The sequence below is a fragment of the Petaurus breviceps genome, unplaced genomic scaffold, assembly GCF_028583685.1.
Source record: "Petaurus breviceps papuanus isolate PSGF00001 unplaced genomic scaffold, PetGlider_PUasm1.0 90775, whole genome shotgun sequence".
Lineage (NCBI taxonomy): Eukaryota > Metazoa > Chordata > Mammalia > Diprotodontia > Petauridae > Petaurus > Petaurus breviceps.
The window spans coordinates 8,557,476-8,576,666 of NW_027187342.1; the positions used below are offsets into that span (position 1 = coordinate 8,557,476).

The 19,191-nt window shown below is 38.4% G+C and overlaps 1 protein-coding gene across 1 annotated transcript in view; it reads left to right on the forward strand.

Annotated features, from left to right (window-relative positions):
• Window positions 1-19,191, forward strand: part of LOC138146844 (N(4)-(Beta-N-acetylglucosaminyl)-L-asparaginase-like) — a 69,799-nt gene that overhangs the window by 47,728 nt on the left and 2,880 nt on the right. Inside the window, exon 8 of the mRNA XM_069068956.1 lies at window positions 13,012-13,079. Within this exon, the coding sequence (XP_068925057.1) occupies window positions 13,012-13,079 (68 nt within the window). The remainder of the gene's footprint in view (window positions 1-13,011; window positions 13,080-19,191) is intronic.

Genomic DNA, 19,191 nt, shown 5'->3' on the forward strand with positions numbered 1-19,191 from the left:
ACACACACACACACACACACACACACACACACACACACACACACACAGGCTTTCCTTAGATCCCTTCAGGAGTCTTCATCCAGGTTTGTAAATATCTACCCACCTGCCTAATATTAAGAGAGGTCCCCTAGAACCACTTAAAGCTAACTCCTTCCAGAGCAACTGTCCAAGTCCTCTAGAAAATCCTCCCCTCTCTCCACCTATTCTGTGCCTCTGATGGATAAACCCCCTGCTCACCATATCCACTTTTGCTTGGACAACTCCTCCAACTTCCCCAGTGAGTTGTACTCAGTAAAAGTCTGTACTTACTACTGAGCTATACTAATTGAAGACTTTTCTTGTGCTATAACATTACCTAAGCTTCAAAATGTTACACTAAACTATGCCTAATTTTGCATGAAAGATTCTTATGGAATAACAATTTTACTACCACTTCTTTTTTTTTCTATATGTTTCTTTTGTCCTGTCTGCCTTTGCCCTATCATTCTTCTTTTCCATCATTTAGGACATTTGGGTTCTAGTCGTGTCTTTGTCGTTTTCTGAGTTTGAACAAGTCTATATTTCACTTGTCTGGGTCCTTGTTCCATTGTCTGTAAAATTCAATTGTTCTTTTTCTTTAAAATGCCCAAATACATGTTTGCTGTATTTTTAAATCAAGCCAAACAAACTCCTTTTCCCATTGTCATTCCATTTTTCTTTCCACGGGTTATAGTATGGTGGAGTGAAAAGTTAGAATACATTGACTCTGGGTCTGTTCTTGTCACTGAATTTGCTGTATGACCTACAGGAAAACCATGGCTCTTAGTCCCTGTCTTACCGGTAGTCTGGTTCTTGGTCTCCATCTCTAAAAGGAGGGGCCTGGATATAGATGATCTTTGAAGCCAATTTCAGTAGAGGAAAGTCTCTGTTTAAAAGAAATCGCTTCTGAACTGAGACCTCAACTAGTTTAAAGTTCATTTCTATTTCCTCTTTTAGTTCTAGTTCTTTTTTTCTTTTCTTTTCAATGTAATTGACCTTTAGCGCCCTTTCCAGCCCTAAAATCCTATTATCTCAAATCCTGTGTTTCAACCAAAAAGATAATAGAACTGTAGCCCTGAAGTACTGCTGTAAAGGGGAACTTTTCATTTCATTCTCCAGTCTTTCTCAGTTGGTTGGAAGTCTCATTTAGGTCAGGGATCCTGTCTTACACGGTCTTTTCTCTCTCCCATTGCCTAGCTCTCTGAACATATTGGGCACTTTAATGACTATTTTTTGCCACTAAATATTTTTCCTCTTGATTTCTTTGAGAGAAAGAACCTTAAACGGAGGGTTTGTGACCATAAGGAAAAGCTTAATAAATATAAGCTTTTTTTTTTGTCTCCAACCTAGTTTTAACCCAGGAGAAAAGTTGAATAAACACCAATGGGATTTTGATTAGTCTACAGTGAGAAACTAGCAGTTTTAAATGTGTGTTATTTTCCATCCTTAATTGGCTTTTTAAAATGTCCAAACCCTAAAAGTGCATGTACTCTTGGAGCAAGTAGACAGTAATCCCCTTTCTATCAAGGAAGAACTTGTGTATTCCTAACAAAGTGATTCAGTGTGTTCTAAGCCCTTTCTAATTAATACCACTTATCTTTCTCAAGCACTGTATTTTGAGGAATATTAAATAGGGTGAGAACTGGTTCCTGTTTCATCACTGTAATTGTTTTTATATTTATAGAGCTTCGAAGGGCCTAATAAAGGTCTTGGGATGGGTTTCATATTTTATATAGTTTTATTTTCACAATAAACATACTTGTGAGGTAGAAGACAAATGATTGTTTTCCCTTTCAGGGATGGTGCACAGAGTTTAGATTGATTTGTCTATGCCCTGTTGTAGTAAGCAAGTGACTGAGTTGGAACCAGAGCTCAGTCCTTCTATTTCCAGGTTCAGTCAGCACTGCCCTTTACTTGCCTAACTTTTATTAGATGTTCTTAGATAATGTAACATATCAGATTAATGCTACAAATGCATTAGATTATGAACTTCTTGAGGACAAGGACTGCCTTTTGCCTATTTTTGTATCCCCACCACTTAGCACAGTGCCCTGCACATCCCAGGATCTTAATAAATATTTATTGATTGATAATGCTGTCTTTTATAAGAATTATCATCCTGGGTTAACCTTTGCACATTAATCCAAAATGTAGGATTTAAAAAATGAATATCCAAGAGAAAAAATTATTTAAAATATGACTGGTTCCTTTTTCAAATAAATAGTTGAAATATTAGCAAACTTTGCCATAAGCAGAAGCAAGAAGGTAGAGGCCATGACATAGCATGTGTTACATACAGTGACAATACAGAGAAAAGAATATAGTTTCAGAATTGTATTTTGTTTTGTTTTTTGCTTTTTGGAGGGCAGTTGGGTTAAGTGACTTGCCAAGCTCACACGGCTAGGTTTTGTGTTAAGTGTCTGAGGCCCAATTTGAACTCAGGTCCTCCTGACTCCAGGGCCAGTGCTCTATTCACTGCACCACCTAGCCGCCCCTAGTTTCAGAATTTTAGATGATTATAAGGCGGTGATCAAGGCTTGTATGGTAGAATGTAAGGAAATAGCTGGCTTGTATGTTATCAGTGACATGTGGTGAGTGTTCCAAATGTGGGCATGTAGTACCTCTATGACAAGATGTTTTCAGATTTACTTCATATTTGCAGCTGATATGGAGAAAATGGAAGAAAAAATGGGGTTAATGAAATCCAAGAAATCTTAACTGAATTAACGAACAACAAAAACATACTACCCATTCAACAGGAGAAAAAGCTTATTTTTAAAAAACAGTTGCATTATTTTTTGAGAGTAAATGCATGATTATCATTCATTCAATTTGCATTTACTAAACTCTTACTATGTACCAGGCACTGTTGTAGGTGCTGGAAATATAAAGGGGAAAAAAAACCCAATAGCGTTTGCCTTTGAGGATTTTACATTCCTTTGGGAGAAAGCACATACTCACAAAAAACTAGATCCAAAATATATAATAAATAGATGCAAAGTTATTTCTGAGGGAAGAGGACTAATGTGGACATCATGTATGCCCTTTTCGTATTATTAGTTTTTTCATGTGTTTTCTCTTTCCTGAATACTTCCTTGTCTTGTATGAATCCTGATGTGAATATGGACATTGGGTCTTGCTTAAAGGTCTAGATAGCTAGGTCTAAAGGGAGTAGCAGCAGTTCCTTCACTGGTCCTGGGGTTTACCCAAGGAAAGAAGAATGAAAAAAAGAAATAGGCTAGAGAGTGAATAGGAGGAGAAAGTAGAGCTTTCCCTTACTAATCAAAGTGGAATAGAGTAAGAGAAAGAGAGCTAGAGGAAAGACTGCTTGGCGTGGCTGTTGGGAAAGAGCTAAGAGGCCAAGACTATAATTAAACAGTCCTGGTCCAGCATCAGTGTTTGGGACATAACAAGACCTTAACAAGTGCTTTTTCATTCATTCATTCATTCACAGGTAGTGAACAAACATTTCATTCTTAATGGGATATAATACCAAACCCAAACCATGTTGCCTTTTCTTAAATACAAGACTTCCACCAGTTTTTGTTGTTCAGTCATTTCAGTTCTATCCAACTCTTCATCTCCCCATTGGAGGTTTTTTTTGGCAAAGATACTGGTGCGGTTTGCCATTTCCTTCTCCAGCTCATTTGAGAGATGAGGAAACTGAGGCCAACAGGGTTAAGTGATTTGCCCAAGGTCCCACAACTAGTAAGTGTCTGAGGCCAGATTTGAACACAGGAAGATGAGTGTCCAGCACTTTATCCACTGTAACACCTAGCTGCCAGATTCAGAATTACCCACAAAGAAAAGGCACAGTAAGGGATTTTGCAATGAAATTATTAACACCTACTTAATTTAACTTGTACATGAGTTAAGGATAGTAGCTTCAAGAGGCAAGTGAACCCTTCTCCTCCCCACCTCTTTACTAAGTGCCTACTAGATTAATATGTCAATTATTATCTATATTAATATGTTATTAAATGTTAATAATTTAAGTGCTCTGAGATTGTTTCTGGGGAAAATAAAATGATTTTTAAAGGAGTCCTTACCTCCAAAGAGTTTATAGTCAGGTTGTAATCTAATGTGGAAACTAGGAAACATTTAACCATAGATTACTTTGTTTTGCAAATAAGTTACTTTGTGAAAGAGTGGTATACTCCTATGATATATCACAACATCTGAGAATTCCAGGATCACAAGGGACTCCCCTGGGGCTAGTCAGTTCCAGACTTCTTTTGAGAGGGAATTTGCTGCCCCCAGAGGGTAGTCCATCCCACTTTGGGAAGGTGCTTTGTTGGGAGATAATTCTTTATGTCCAACTGAGTTTTGCCTCTTTGTAACTTCTTCCCCACTACTCTTAGTTTTCTGGTTTCTGGACCAAAGCAGAACAAATTTTAATTCCTCTGTGATAACCCTTCAGATACCTAAAGACGACTGTTATGTCCTCCTGAGCCTTTTCTTTTCCACACTAAACATTCCTAGGTTCTTTAACTGAATCCTCATACAACATGAACTCAGAGTCCATAGCCATCTTGATCACCCACCTTTGGACATACTAGCATATCAGTGCCCTTAAAATGGGGCACCTAGAACATAACAGTGCTGTGGTCAGCCCAGTTCCTACCTAGTATAAACCTCTGACTAAATGACTGATTGGTTCAACTTTCCAAATTAGCAATTTAGCAGTTGCTAGGTGGTACTCTGGATAGCAGCTGGTCTGAAATCAGTTAGTCCTGAATTAAAATCTAGCATCAGACATTTACTGGCACTGTAATTCACTTAACCTCTGTTTGCCCCAATTTCTTCAACTGTAAAATGGGGATAATAACAGCACCTATCTCAGTATCAAATTCAATAATATTTATAAAGTTCTTAATATAATGCCTGACACATAATAGGTGCTAAAGAAATGTTTATTCCATCCCTCTATCAGAAGTTTGACCCTTGTGTGTTTACATTAATTGACAATGGGGTGAATCAAGGGAATCTCTTCTAAAAACGATGCAAGAAAAATAAAATAATCCAAAATACATGAAGGTATAACTATAAAATCATGAAACTGATTCACCTATGAGATTCTTGGAATCAGGCGCATTTATTGAGGAAATTTGATTTGGAAATTGAGGAATATTTATTGAAATTGATATGGAGATTATATATATATGTGTATATGCATATTTTACAGTCATTTTTCAGTTGCGTCCAACTCTTCATGACTCCATTTGGGGTTTTCTTGGCAAAGATATGGGAGTAGTTTTCCATTTCCTTTTCCAGTTCATTTTACAAATGACAAAACTGAGGCAAACAGGGCTAAATGACTTGCCCAGGATCACACAGCTAGTAAGTGTCTGAGACTGCATTTGAACTCAGGAAAATGAGTCTTCCTGGCTCCAGGCCACTCTACCACCTATGTGCCTTCCCTGCCCCCCCTCTCTATTTTTCCCCTCTCTTCTCTCTCTCATCCTGAATTTTCTTTTTACTCCTATTGCTTGGATTAGTTTTTACTACTGCTGCTACTAGTTATAACACTTGAAGGTTTGCTAAGGAAAGCTGTGACAAATCTGGACAGCATACTAAAAAGCAGATCTATCACCTAGATAAAGTTCTATATATAGTCAAAGCTGTGGTTTTTCCAGTAACCATGTAAGAATTGGGGCTATAAAGAAAACTGAGGACTGCAGAATCAACACCTTTGATTGTGGTGCTGGAGAAGACTTTTGAGAATGCATTGGACAGCAAGGAGATCAGATTAGTCCATATTTAAAGACATTAGTTAAGGCTGTTCACTGGAAGGTCAAATGCTGAAGCTGAAATACTTTAACCACATAATGAGAAGATAAGACTCATTAGAGAAGACCCTGATGTTAGGGAAGGTTGAAGACAAAAGGAGAAGGGGACAGCAGAGGATGAGATGGATAGATAGTGTGATAAAAACAAGCATGAACTTGGACAGACTTTGAGAGATAATAGAGGATAGAAGGGCCTGGCATGCTTTCGGGTCACAAAGAGTTGGATGTAGCTAAACAGCAACAATGACAGCAAACACTTAATATCTCATTTGGTCCTCACAAAAGCCCTGGGAGATAGGTGCTTTTATTATCCATCCCCATTTAATAGGCGAGAAAACTGAGATAGAACTTAACTGGCGTGCTTGGGGTCACACAGCTAGTGTGTGTCTGAGGGCCGATTTGAGCTCAGGTGTTTTTAACTCTAGGCCTAGGGCTGTATGCACTGAGCCACTAAATCTTTAACATTCAGAGCATTTAGCTGCCTCCTGACTACTAGTACTACTACCACCACCACTACTGCTTCCTTATCTGAATACTCTTTTTTTTTTGCCTTTTTTGGAGGGCAGTTGGGTTTAAGTACTTTGCCCAAGGTTACAAGGCTAGTGGTTTTTTTGATGTGTGCTAAGTGTCTGAGGCCAGAACCGAACCTGGGTCCTCCTGACTCCAGGGCCGGCGCTTAACTCACTGCACCACCTAGCCACCCCTCTTATCTGAATACTTTCATATAACTGTGAAGTATCCATTGTTCCTTTTCTTCTACTGTTGTGAATCTTCTTACAACATGTATCAATATGAGCTTTTATTCATTTAACATTCCTCTATGATGAGATCACACCAGATACTGATTGAGAATCTCTTAAGTTCAAGTCAAGCTAAGAATAATCTTTATTTGGTTTGGTGGGTAAGATATGAATGAATGTCCCTGTGAAAAAATTGCATCTTGTTCTGGCTATCTCCTTCCTTACCTCCCACCCTCTATCAGTATAGGAAGGAGTACAAAGGAGCAATATAGGAAATTAGATTTCAAAGGGGAACCTAGAAGTCAGGTTCAAATTGTCCCAAAGATCAGAGGAGTAGAATATACAAATTGTATCATATAGTAATCAAAATTCACATCCTGGCAACATGCTGAATGAGCATAGGCTATCTTAGTGCTGCTATCAAGGGTTTGGTCCCACAATATGTAAATTTCAATCAAATTCCAAATCCACAGAAAATCAAAAAGTTGCTGGTAACTTTGAAGTTTTATCAATAACTTTGAGATGATTTGGATATTTTAATGATCTAACCCCAAGATGGCACAGATAGAAACAAGTTGGTCAGTTTCCAAAAAAAAAACCTATAAAAATGAGACCTCAGACTCCTATGCCCTGAACATGGTCCCATCTCTATCAGGTTCACACTTCCTAATGCTCCCAATACTGATACATGGTCACGTGAGTGACAGTTTGTACTTCACCCACCCACCCTCTTCCTCACGCTGCCTTCCTTCAACATCCTGTTCCTTCATCTCTGAGCCATGCCAGATGTCACGGCCTCTGTACTTTTTCCAGTGCTTGTCTCTACCTTTATGGCCTTTTTGCCTCCATACTTGCTGTGTTTACTACCCTATTTCCCATCACTGATTGTGGTCCTTCCTGGTGAATACCCAAAGAACCAGGGTTTGCCTATCCCTATTCCATAATTTCATAAATTAATTATCAATTCAGTCTCCAAATATTTGTATCTTTTGGCTACAGTTGTAATTGCCTATCTTATTTAAAATTTCATTCATGATTACTAGATACCATATAACATTCAACAGTATACTACGTTGGATTATGGAAAAAAAAATTTCTTTTGATATAATCCCTTCCCCTTAATCTTTTTTCTGACTCTGCTCTATAAGAGCAGAAGTTATTGTTGGTGCTCTTAAGGAGAACTAATTAACATATAGTGATATAACATACTTATTGTTATTCTGTGCTAAAAATAATCCTTTGGGGAATGTATTGCTAGCCCCTTAAGCCCTACTAACATACATATATGTAAAATTTATATTTTTAGTTATTCAGAGTAATTCTCAGAATTTTGAATAGAACAGAATCCACATTGTTGCTATGAAGAGAGCCAGGTATGTGGAATCATAACTTTCTGTTCTGCTTACTCCCCCCAAGGCCTTAAAATTGTTTCATCCAAAAAGAAAAAAAAAGTTATTCCTCTGGATTTTCCTTTCCAGTAATGGAATTTAAAGGAAACACAGCTATTTATTGTCTTTTGTGATCACCACTCAACTTCATCCATAGATATATAGCCTGTTCAGCATGTAATTACTGAATGCCTGCTCTGTGGGAATACAAGGCAGTATCAGATGCAGTCTCAGAATTTGATGTTGGCTCAAAGAAATAGGACACATACACATAAATAAGGCAAGACATCATCATTATTATTATTATTGATGAGGGCCAAATAGGCTGGATAAATAGTAAAAGATATTGGTATTAAGGAAAGAAAGATATCTTCCTGGGAGGTCATCAGAGAAGGGTTTAAGGAGAAGGAATAAACCTTGAATAAGGACTAGCAGAAACAGCAGTAGCCAACACATATATCTACCAAGCTTTGCCTTGTGTTTTATATGTGTACCACCTCGTTTGGTCCTCACAACAGCCTCTGAGGTGGACACTACATTTTAGAGATGAGGAAACTGAGGCTTAGAGAAGCTAAGGGATTTACTTAGTATCACCAGCAGGATTTGACTCTAGATATACAGATCCAGCCCTCTTTTCCATCAGGGCCCTTTTAGGGGTAAGTGGATAGAACACTGAACTTGAGAGATCAACAGGAACACCTCCAGATAAAGTGTACTTAACTTCTTGGAGCCTCAGTTTCCTCATCCTTTAAAATGGGGATAATAACAGTCCATTACCCTACAGAGTTGTGGAGAGGATCAAATGCAGTTAAATCCATAAAACTTTTTCCAAACCTTAAAGCAATATACACAAATACAGGGGGTGTCCAAAAGTCTTACTGTAGTTTTAAGTGATTAAAGCTGTGCATTCAAGCCACGATTATAATAGGCAGCTCATAGTAGCATTTTCATAGAAGGAAGAGAATGAGGGCAGTCATGATAGGGATAGGATAAGAACAAAGGCAGGAGAGTTATAGGCATATTAAAATGATAAGATCAGTTTGGGTAATGGAGTAAAAGGAGATAAAATTGGAAAAATAGGTTGGGGCCAGATTATTGAGAGCCTTTAATTTCAGACTAAAGAGTTTGGGCTTTGTTTAGCAAGTAATGGGGAGCCATTAGTGGGTTTTGAGTGACAGCTGTGTTTTAGGAGGATTCATCTGGCAATGATGCGCAAGTTGATTAAATAAAACACTGAGACCAAGCACTGAGAGGGCCTTGATTTATAAAATATTCCATAAAAGAAAAGAGCCGTTTTGGCATGAACATTTCTTTACAGTTAATATGAGTTATGGGGGGACTCTGGTTTGGAAGTCCAGAATGTAAATACCACTGACTTCTGAGTTGTCTTTCCTGGGTGGCCTTTGTGTCACTATGGTTTTATTCTGGAGCTGGAAACAAGTTGCTTTCTCAGTTCTATATTTATTTGACTGTCAGTGAAACTGCTACTTTGTTTGTCTTTAATAGACCGGATATGTCATGTTCAGAGATAGTTAAATTGAGTAAGTACATTGTAACCTCATTTATCCAGCCCGGGATGTCTGGTTTATCCAGATAATTTTGCCATCTAAGCTTGCCGGTTGAACCTCTGCAGACTCCCCTTCAGGGAGTATTTTACATCAATACCACTCTTTATGCAGCCTTTGTTCAGTTATCTCCCATTAAATTAAACAGAACTGATGAGCTTCCTCCAAGCCACTGGAGCTAACTTGACTCTTTAACCTGTTCTAAGAGACTTTTTTCAGTCTCCCTTTCCAGTCCTGTGGTATGGTGGACCTCTGCATCATAACGCCTGTATTCACATTCACCTCTGAACTTAGAAGTTCATAGAATATTTCAGGCAGTAAAGAATTCTTAAGGGTCATCTTGTCCAGTGCCATTTTCTAGCCTTTGGGGTCACATAGTCAGCTGGTAGTAAAATCACAAATATAATCTAGGTCATCTGACTCCCAGGCCACTCACTGTTGTTGACAAGATCTAGCTGCATCTTTAAGGTCGGGCTTCTGGAAAACTAACTTGGAAGTCACACTATCTCTGATCTGCCATTCTGCTAATTTAATAAAGGATACTCAGGCACTGTGATCATAAAAAGTATTTGATGAACACCAAGCACTATGCTAGATGCTATGAGGTACAAAATTAAATATAAGATTTATTTCCAGACCTCAAAGAGTTCTCAGTCTAGTTAGGGAGCTAACCTTTGTTTTCTCTGGATTAGTCTTGGGGGGGGGGGGCAATTGAGGTTAAGTGACTTGCCCAAGGTCACATGGCTAGTTAAGTGACTGAGGCCAGATCTGAACTCAGGTCCTCCTGATTCCAGGGCCAGTGCTCTATTCACTACGCCACCTAGCCGCCCCTGGATTAGTCTTAATTGCTAGACTATGATACATAAGAATTCAGATGAGAAGAGAGCATTGTGGGTTGTGATAGTTCACTATCTCCCCCTTCCCCAGACTAAGTATGGGAGTGTTTGCGGTAATTAAACTATGAAAGAAGCAGGCAGAAAGGAAGAGAACTGGGATAGAGAAGTGTCAAAAAAAATCCAGAAGAAGTGGTCAGCAAAGTTAAATGCCACAGAGGATGAGGGTTGTAGAAAAGGTCGTTGAATTCGGCAATTAAGAAATCACTGGTCCTTTTGGAGAGAGCAATTCCAGAATGATGAGGTTGGAAGCCAGATTGCAAAGGATTGAGAAGTGAGTAGGATGGAAATAAATGCAGGAAAGAAGTATATACAGTCAATCTTGGCTTGTGTTGTTGATTCCATGCCCTTGTGATTAGGATTTGTTGATGGAGAAAAGCAGGAAGGGAAAAGGATGGAAAACCATGAATTGGGGTTTGAGTCAAGATACTTGTTGAGTAAGTCCACACAAAACTTCAGGCCTAAAAGAATGAGGCATTCACTGATGCCCACATGAGGAGTGAAACTTGGGGAAGGGGGGAGAGAGCACTGGAAAGCTAACTTGAACCCTCAAGTTTATTGTTTACCCCTTAACTTCCTCTACCCTCTAGTGTTAGGTGGCTTATGTATGGGATGGGCAGCCTCTGGCCATCAGTAAGTAAGGCCAAGTAGCTAGGTAGTAGCACCTGTCCTGGTGGTCAGAGTGATAGCTTGTATTGTGGTTCTTATTTATGTTGTGATATTTCCCGATATTCTACACCCTCCAAAAGGACAGGAATTGTGATATCTAAATTTAGGATCTCCTCAGCATCTAGTACTGTGCATTCTTGCATAGTTACTTAATAAATTTTTGTTGATTTGATTGAATTGAATTAGAATCAGGTAAAATTATATAAAACTGATAAAAAAAATTAATCAAAACTGGTTTTAAAGTTATGGGTCTGTTTTCCCTTTTTTAATGTTTACCCTGTTTTTCCCGGGGCTACCTTTCCCTTCCTCTTGCCTATGAAGGCCTATTTCAACTTTCATCTCTTCTAGGGAATTAGACTATTTATGTCATTTGTTGTTCTGATTAATCTATTACAACATATGTATTTTATTTACAAATTTGAAGAATTTTCCACAGTATTATAATGCATCTGTGATGGGGATAGGGATAGGCCTACAATTATATGGATATGGAGAACTCCCATAGAGATAAGGACTCTCCCTCACCGAAGCAGATTGGCGTCTTCTCTTAGAAATCTACCTAGACTCCTGAAAGGCTTGGGCAACTTGCATCAGGTCACATAGTCAACATATGGCATAGGTGAGACCTAAACCCCGTTCTTGGTTCTGAATCCTGCTTTCTGTCTACTTTGCAATACTCTCTCAGTGCAGAGAAAATAAAATTAATTATAAATTCTCATTACAAGTAAAACACTACAAAAACAATTTCTCCTTATCAGAATTTTGCTATATCTTAGTGGATAGCTAGTAATAATAATGCTTTGTTGCTCAGGCTACACTGAAAAAGTTTCTCATACCTGGCCATCATCATCATCATCCTATCTGTATAGCCTTTACGATGTGCCAGGCACTGTGCCAAGCAATTTACAATTAGTATGTCATTTGATAATCACAACAACCCTAGGAGGTAAGTGCTGTTATTATCCTCATTTTATAAATGAGGAGACAGGCAAATAGGGTTAAGTGACTTGCCCAGGGTCACACAGCTAGCAAGTATCTAAAGCTGAATTTGAACTCAGGTCTTCCTGACCCCAGTTCCTGAGCTCTATTTGCTGTGATTCCTAGCTCCCCTTAACAAAAATTGTGTGCCATTTACATTGTTGGTAAGAAGAATGAGAAGAGAGCTATGCTGAATTGTAGGAGACCTGAGATGATATAGTACAGTAGCACTATGCCTCAGACAAATCACTCTATGCTTCTAGTCCTCAGACTCACCTTCTGTTAATTTAGACTAATAACATAATAGAATCATTGTGAAGAAAAAGTACGGCCTATGTTATTTACAATTATTTTGCCTCAATAGCAAGTCAAAATCACCTTTCAACTCCCCTCATTCCCTGTTCCCAACTACAAACCACCCCCTCATCCCCAGAAAAATCATGTAAACTCTCAGACATTCAACAACAAACACCAAAAAGCCCTAGGTTGATTGGGGCAGGAAAAAAAGGAAGTTGTGTCAAAGAACACTCTCCCTTTTCATAGTGGATTCAAAGCTCTCTTCCTGATCTGATGATCCTTATAGCATTGTCACCCTAATACATCTGGTTACACTGAGTATTTCTTTACTACAAAGTCTAATTGCAGAAGTCTTGACTTCAAAAGAGGCTGCACTTAACTCTGCTTGTCATCTCCGTGTCCTAGGACTATGATTTCCTGCAGAACTATCTTTTAAAACAAAGTATCACAAAAGAATCCAGTGGCTCTATGAGATTAGCTACAATCAGAATTTATTTCCTTATGTAAATAACTTAAGTGCTGATTATTCACTTTAAGTAGTAGAAGATTGCACAAAATATTGTTTAATGCAGTGTTAGATTATAAGGACCTTGGGGGCAGGAAGAATTGTTTCTTAAATATATAGACTGTATTACAAGTAAATTTGTGACATCTCGTCTTTTTTTTATTTATAGCAACTGGGGAAGGAGACAAGATCATGTGTTTTTGTCCTTGCTTTCATGTTATTCTCCTAATGAAGCAGGTGATGTAACTACATTTTTCTTGCCTTTAAAATGATTACATGTGTTTGGATAATATCTATGTTTTTGCCATTTTTAACCATGTGGTTTATTAGAAAAAGTACTAGATTGGAAATTAGGAATGTGTGACCTTGGGCAAGTCACTTCAGTCACTATCAACTTCAGTTTTATCCTTTTTAAAATGAGGTGGTTGGACTACTTCTTAACTCTAAAATGCCACAATCACTTTTTTTTAATTAAAAAAAAGTTTTCAGTTAATAAACATTTATTTTATCTCCTGGGGCAGCTGGGTGGCACAGTGAGTAGAATACAGTGCTTGGAGTCAGAAAGACTCCTTGAATTCAAATCTGGCTTCAGACACTTACCAGCTGTGTAACCCTGGGCAAGTTACTTAATCCTGTTTGCCTCAGTTTCTTCATCTGTAAAGTGAGCTGGAGAAGGAAATAACAAACCACTCTAGTATCTCTGCCAATAAAACCCTAAATGAGGTCACAGAGTTGGATGCAACTGAAAAACAAGATGTTCTCTCCTTCCCATCTCCCCCAACTTGTAGAAAATATTCATAGTCAAGCAAATGTATTTCTACATTGACCACGACCTAAAATTCACGTCTCATGTTTAGTCTGTTGCCTCTCTGGCATTGAGAGGATTCTTCATCATCAGTCCTCTGCAATCATGTTGATTTGCTGCATTGATCAGAGTTCTTGAGTTTTTCAAAGTCAATTTTTAGAGTGTCAGTATAGATTAAATTGTTCTGATTCTACTCAATTCCCTCTGCATCAGTTCATACGAGTCTTTCCTGGTTTCTCTGAAAGACCATTTCATCATTTCTTATGACCCAAGAGAATCCTATTACATTCATATACAGTGCTTTGTTCAGCCATTCCCCAGTTGGATAGTTACTAGTTATTTGCCACCACAAAAAAAAAAAGATGACCCAGTCCTAATGTCATTTTTCTTAGTTTGCTTTTTTTCTTCAGAAGAGTTTGCCATCAAATAGATATTCAAAGAAAGCATCTGTTTAGACAACGGCAATTTGAGTAATAACATTCTGTATTTTACTAGTAGTGTTTTCATTAAACCAGAATGCATATTACCAATCAAATACTTACATAAAAGGATAACTAAAGTGTTTGGTATCTTCCAAATTAACTACAAGCCCACACTAACTTCTAATAAGTAAGATGGATGTTATACATACTGTATGTACCCCGCTAGTCTAAATCACTAAAATTAGCCAGATCGTCCTATGGTATACAAGGCACCATTTTTCCATGAAACCCAGATTTAGTCATAATTTCAGTTAGGAAATGGGAGAAGTAGTTTCTTCCAGGAGAAAGTGACCAGTGAAACAACCAGAGACATTTCAGAACAAAATATGGCCTACCAAAATTGTCATAAAAAAGAAGTCATTGCACCATGGAATTCCACAATTTGAGGGTTGGAAGTGATGCTTGCTCCAACCCACACCTGAAAGGATTCTTTACTGTAACATGTCTGATCAGGGTTCTTGCAAATGCTTCTTTTCAAACTTCCAGGGAAGGAGAAGCTGACCACCTCTCAGGGCAGCCCTTTCCACTTTTGGACAGTCTGGTTGCTAAGAAGTTTTCCCTAACATCAAGCCTAAATTTTACTCTTTTCAACATCCACCCTTTGCTCTAAGTTTTTCCCTTTAGGACCAAACAAAATAAATTGAATCCCTCATCTAGATGACCACCCTGGCTGGGACAGCTGGGTGGCACAGTGGATAGAGTGCTGGGCCTGCAATCAGGAAGAGCTAAGTTCAAATTCAGTCTCAGGCACTTACTAGTTATGTGACCTTGGGCAAGTCACTTAACCTCTGTTTCCTTCAGTTTCCTCAACTGTGAAATAATGACGGTAACAGTACCCACAACCCAGGGTTGTTACGAGGATCAAATAAGGTAATATTTGATTGGCCACCTAGTAAGGGCTATATAAGTGCTTATTCTCCTCTCCATCCCACTCTTCAAATGCCTCTGAAGACTGCCATTGCATCCCCTTGAGACTTCTCTTCTTCTCCAGGATAAACATACTTATTCCATTCACCTCATCCTCACATGCTATGGACTTAAGTTCTTTGACCATCTTAGCTGACCTCTCAGATGGTCTTTAGTTTATTACTTCCCTTCTTAAATTTAGGCACCCAGAGCTGAGCACATTATTCCCAGAGAGATGTAACTAGGCAGAGTACAAAGGCACTTTCACCTCCTTATCCTGGAGACTATTCCTCCTTCTCATAGCTCAGGTTTTCATTAATCTTTTGGCTACCATATCATACTGCTAACTCATATTATACTTGGCACTGCAGAAAAACTAGCACAGCCTGAAAATTCTGGGCAGTGCTTTCTTTGCCCTAGTTTGAGAATCTCTGGAGTCCGCAAAGTGTCTTTTACATCCTCCAGGGTTTTAAGATGTCCTAGAGGCTTTTTCTTTGTTGGATATTGGCTTATCTCCCAAGAGGCCAGCCTAGGTTGAGCAGTGCATAGGGCACTGGACCTAGAATCAGAAGAACAGAGTTCAAATCCAGCCTCAGACACTAGCTGTGTGTCCCAGTTTGCCTCAGTTTTCTCATCTAGAAAATGAATTAGAGAACAAAATGGCAAACGACTCCAGTATCTTTGCCAAGAAAACCCCAAACCAACAAAGTCAGCCATGACTGAAACAACCGAACATCTCCCAAGAATGCATGTAAATTTTGTTTAAAGTATCTCTCTATCTACATTTCATCAGTTGAATGATCTCTTTGTGTTTAAAATAATGTCTTATTAGATTTAATTATGGTCTCCCAAATGTACATTTAAGAAAGAGTTACTTCCTGAGAAAGAACTGATGGAATCTGAATGCAGATGGGAGCACACTTTTATTTTACTTTATTTTTCTAAGTTTTGTTTGGTGTATGTTTCCTTTCACATGACTAACATGGAAATATGTTTTGCATGACTGCACATATATAGCCTATATTGAATTGCTTGACTTCTCAGTTAGGAGGGAGGGAGGAAAGGAGAGAGTATGGAACTCAAAATTATAAAAAAAAAATGTTAAAAAATTTTTACATGTAATTGAAGAAAATGTGGAAAAAAGGGTCACTTCTCCACTGGAAAGATTTCCTCTTTCAAAGGCACTATTTGCATCTGTTAAAAGGATAAAAATATTTTGATGATAAATATCTTCCAGAATCAGGAAGGCTTAATATTCTGAAAGTGCAGATCAGACCATGCAGAAATCTTCAGTGGCATTTTATTGCTTCTAGGATCAAATATAAAATTCACATCTGAGCATTTGAAGCCGTCTCCACCCTGGCTCCCTTCTGTCTTTCTAAATTTTACCTCAGACACTAGCTGTGTGACTCTGGGCAAGTCACTTCAACCTGTTTTCCTCAGTTTCCTCATCAGTAAAATGAACTGGAGAAGGAAATGGCCAACCACTGCAGCATCTTTTGCAGGAAAACCCCAGATGGAGTCACAAAGAGTCAGGCATGACTGAAACTGAACACCACCAATGCCTGTTCACAATAGTAGACTCTACATAAATTACTTATTATCATTTCATATTCTTTGCCTTTATGCTCTCTCAGTCCAAGTCAAACAGGCTTGCCAGTTGTTTTGTTCCCTATCCGTGACAGAAGATCTCTTGCCTCCTTGCCTTTGCAAAGAGGTCTTCCATGTTTGGAATGTATTCCCTTCTCTGTTCTGTGGGATTCCGAGGTACCTTCCAAACATAGTTCAGCTATCACCTATATGAGGCCTTTCCCAATCCTCCTAATTTCTTTGTGTGTACTTTATTTTTCCCTATTTGTGTATGCATTTCATCTTCCCAGTTGAACTCAAGTTCCTCAGCATACAGGGACTGTTTTCTTTCTATCCATAGTAGTGATTAGTCCACAGTGACTCGAGCATAGTAAGTGCTTCATAAATGTTGAATTGAATCAAATCCTGCAAACAAACATTCAGCATCTGTAGGCCAGCTGATGTTGCTGTGAAGAGCAGTGTAGCAGAGCACTTTTCTTCTTCTCCTCTCCCCCACTTTGACCATACTTGTCTTTACCCTTTGGCTCTGGATTCTTTCTTCTTACCCCTGGGAGACAGGGAAAGCCCAGAGGCCCCTGGATTCCAAGCTACCTATTATCTGGAAGACAGAGATTGTTTGCTTGAGACATTTTTTAGCTAAAGGCAAAGGTTCCCCTTCCAATGTCCTCTTTTCTCTGTAACTTTAGAAAGTTTTAAAATATAGATTATTAATCAAAATGTTTTACATCTCTGAACCCCAGACAATCTGTTGAATTCAATATAGCTAATTATTCACTCACTTGTTCAATCGTGTCTGACCCTTGATGACCCTTTTTGGGGTTTTCTTAGCAAAGATACTGCAACAGTTTGCCAGTTACTTCTCCAGCTTGTTTTACAAATGAGGAAGCTGAAGCAAACAGGGCAAAATGACTTGCCCAGGAATACACAGCTAGTAAGTGTCTGAGGCCAGATTTGAATTCAAGAAGGGAGTCTTCCTGACTCCAAACCCAGTACTCTTATCTACTGGGATACCTAGTTGCCTATTTACTATTTTCCTTCTTAAATGTGATCTCTATAGCAAAGACAATGCAGGCTTCAATTTTTTAAAATTGTTATTTAGAACTGGTATTAAAATACAAACAACTAAGAAATAGTTTTAAAGGATGAATGAAACATTTTGCAGTAACCAGGGCTTGACCACATATAGGCAATAACAAGGAAGAAACAGGGACAGACTTGGTTCACTGTGAAAGAGAATCTTCTCCAATAGGTATAGATAATCCTTTCACTCCCTGCTTGGTTCTCTTAACAAGTGGATAAGAGCCAAGTAAAGGCTCCAGATACCACAAGACTTAGAGTCAGTCTTTTCAGAGAGATTTTAAAACTCTACTTTCCAGTGCCAATTCATTTTTTCCTGAAATGAGAAAAAAATACAGCTTATAGGATATTTAGCAACTCAATCCCCAGACTCTTTCCCCATCTTCGGCTCCTCACAAGGCAGCTAGTCCATCCCTTGCATGAATGACATATATACTTTAAAAGTCAAATTATTGTGAAATAAGGGTTTATATTATTGTTTCCAAGATCAACCTTCTCTGCTCAAGTGTTAACTTCTAAATAAGTCTAAATTAAATATTTTAACTGGTATCACAGTGGTGCACTTCTTTAAGAAAAACTGATACATGAAAACATGAACTTACACAAGAGAAAAAATAGGGGATGTTTGATTCTATTTCAAAAGGATTTTTCACTTTATGACAGAATTTGCTACAGAGGTTTGTTAAATGATGGATTTAGTGCTTGCAGACAACCAGATGACTCTGGTAAATAGAGTGCTGGGTCTGGAGTTAAGAACTGAGTTCGAATCAACCCCAAACATGAAGACCTTGGGCAAGACACTTAACTTCGATCTGCCTCAATTTCCTCATGATAAAATGGAGAGGATATTAGCACCTCTCAGAGTTGTTTGAGAGATGAAATGAAGTATTATTTCTAAAGTCCTTGGCATGTGCCTATTATACACCAGGTACTTAATAACTGTTTATTCCTTCCCATTTGAAATTTCTTAATTTGTAAAAATTCAACTTCCAATTTTTCTGAAAACATTTGTTACATAAGGCAAGAGATACTGATAATCAATATACACTAAAATTTATACTTTCAGTTCTCTATTAATTTCTGCTCTATTTTAGTTAATAAAGTTGGTAGAATCACATACCGTGTTTCCCCGATAATAAGACCTATCCCGAAAATAAGCCCTCCCCTTACTGTGTAAGATTCCTCTAAAATAAGCCCTCTCCCGAAAATAAGCCCTATTGAGATTGCTACTGTAGTGAAGGTGATCCCCTGCGCTACACGCTACATTACAGTACCCTCTGTATGCACCGTCCCCCCCTCCCCGGGTGAAACGCATGCCGCGCTCCGAGCTGCATCCAATCAGAGCTGCAGCAATGAGCGCGTCATCCTGTTCTTCCCCAGTGATTTGCTTATTGAATAAAGGTACATTTTTTTTGTTCACATTTACCTGTTTATTAAAATTGCTGTCAATGTTCATTAAAATAAGTCCTCCCCTGAAAATAAGCCCTCT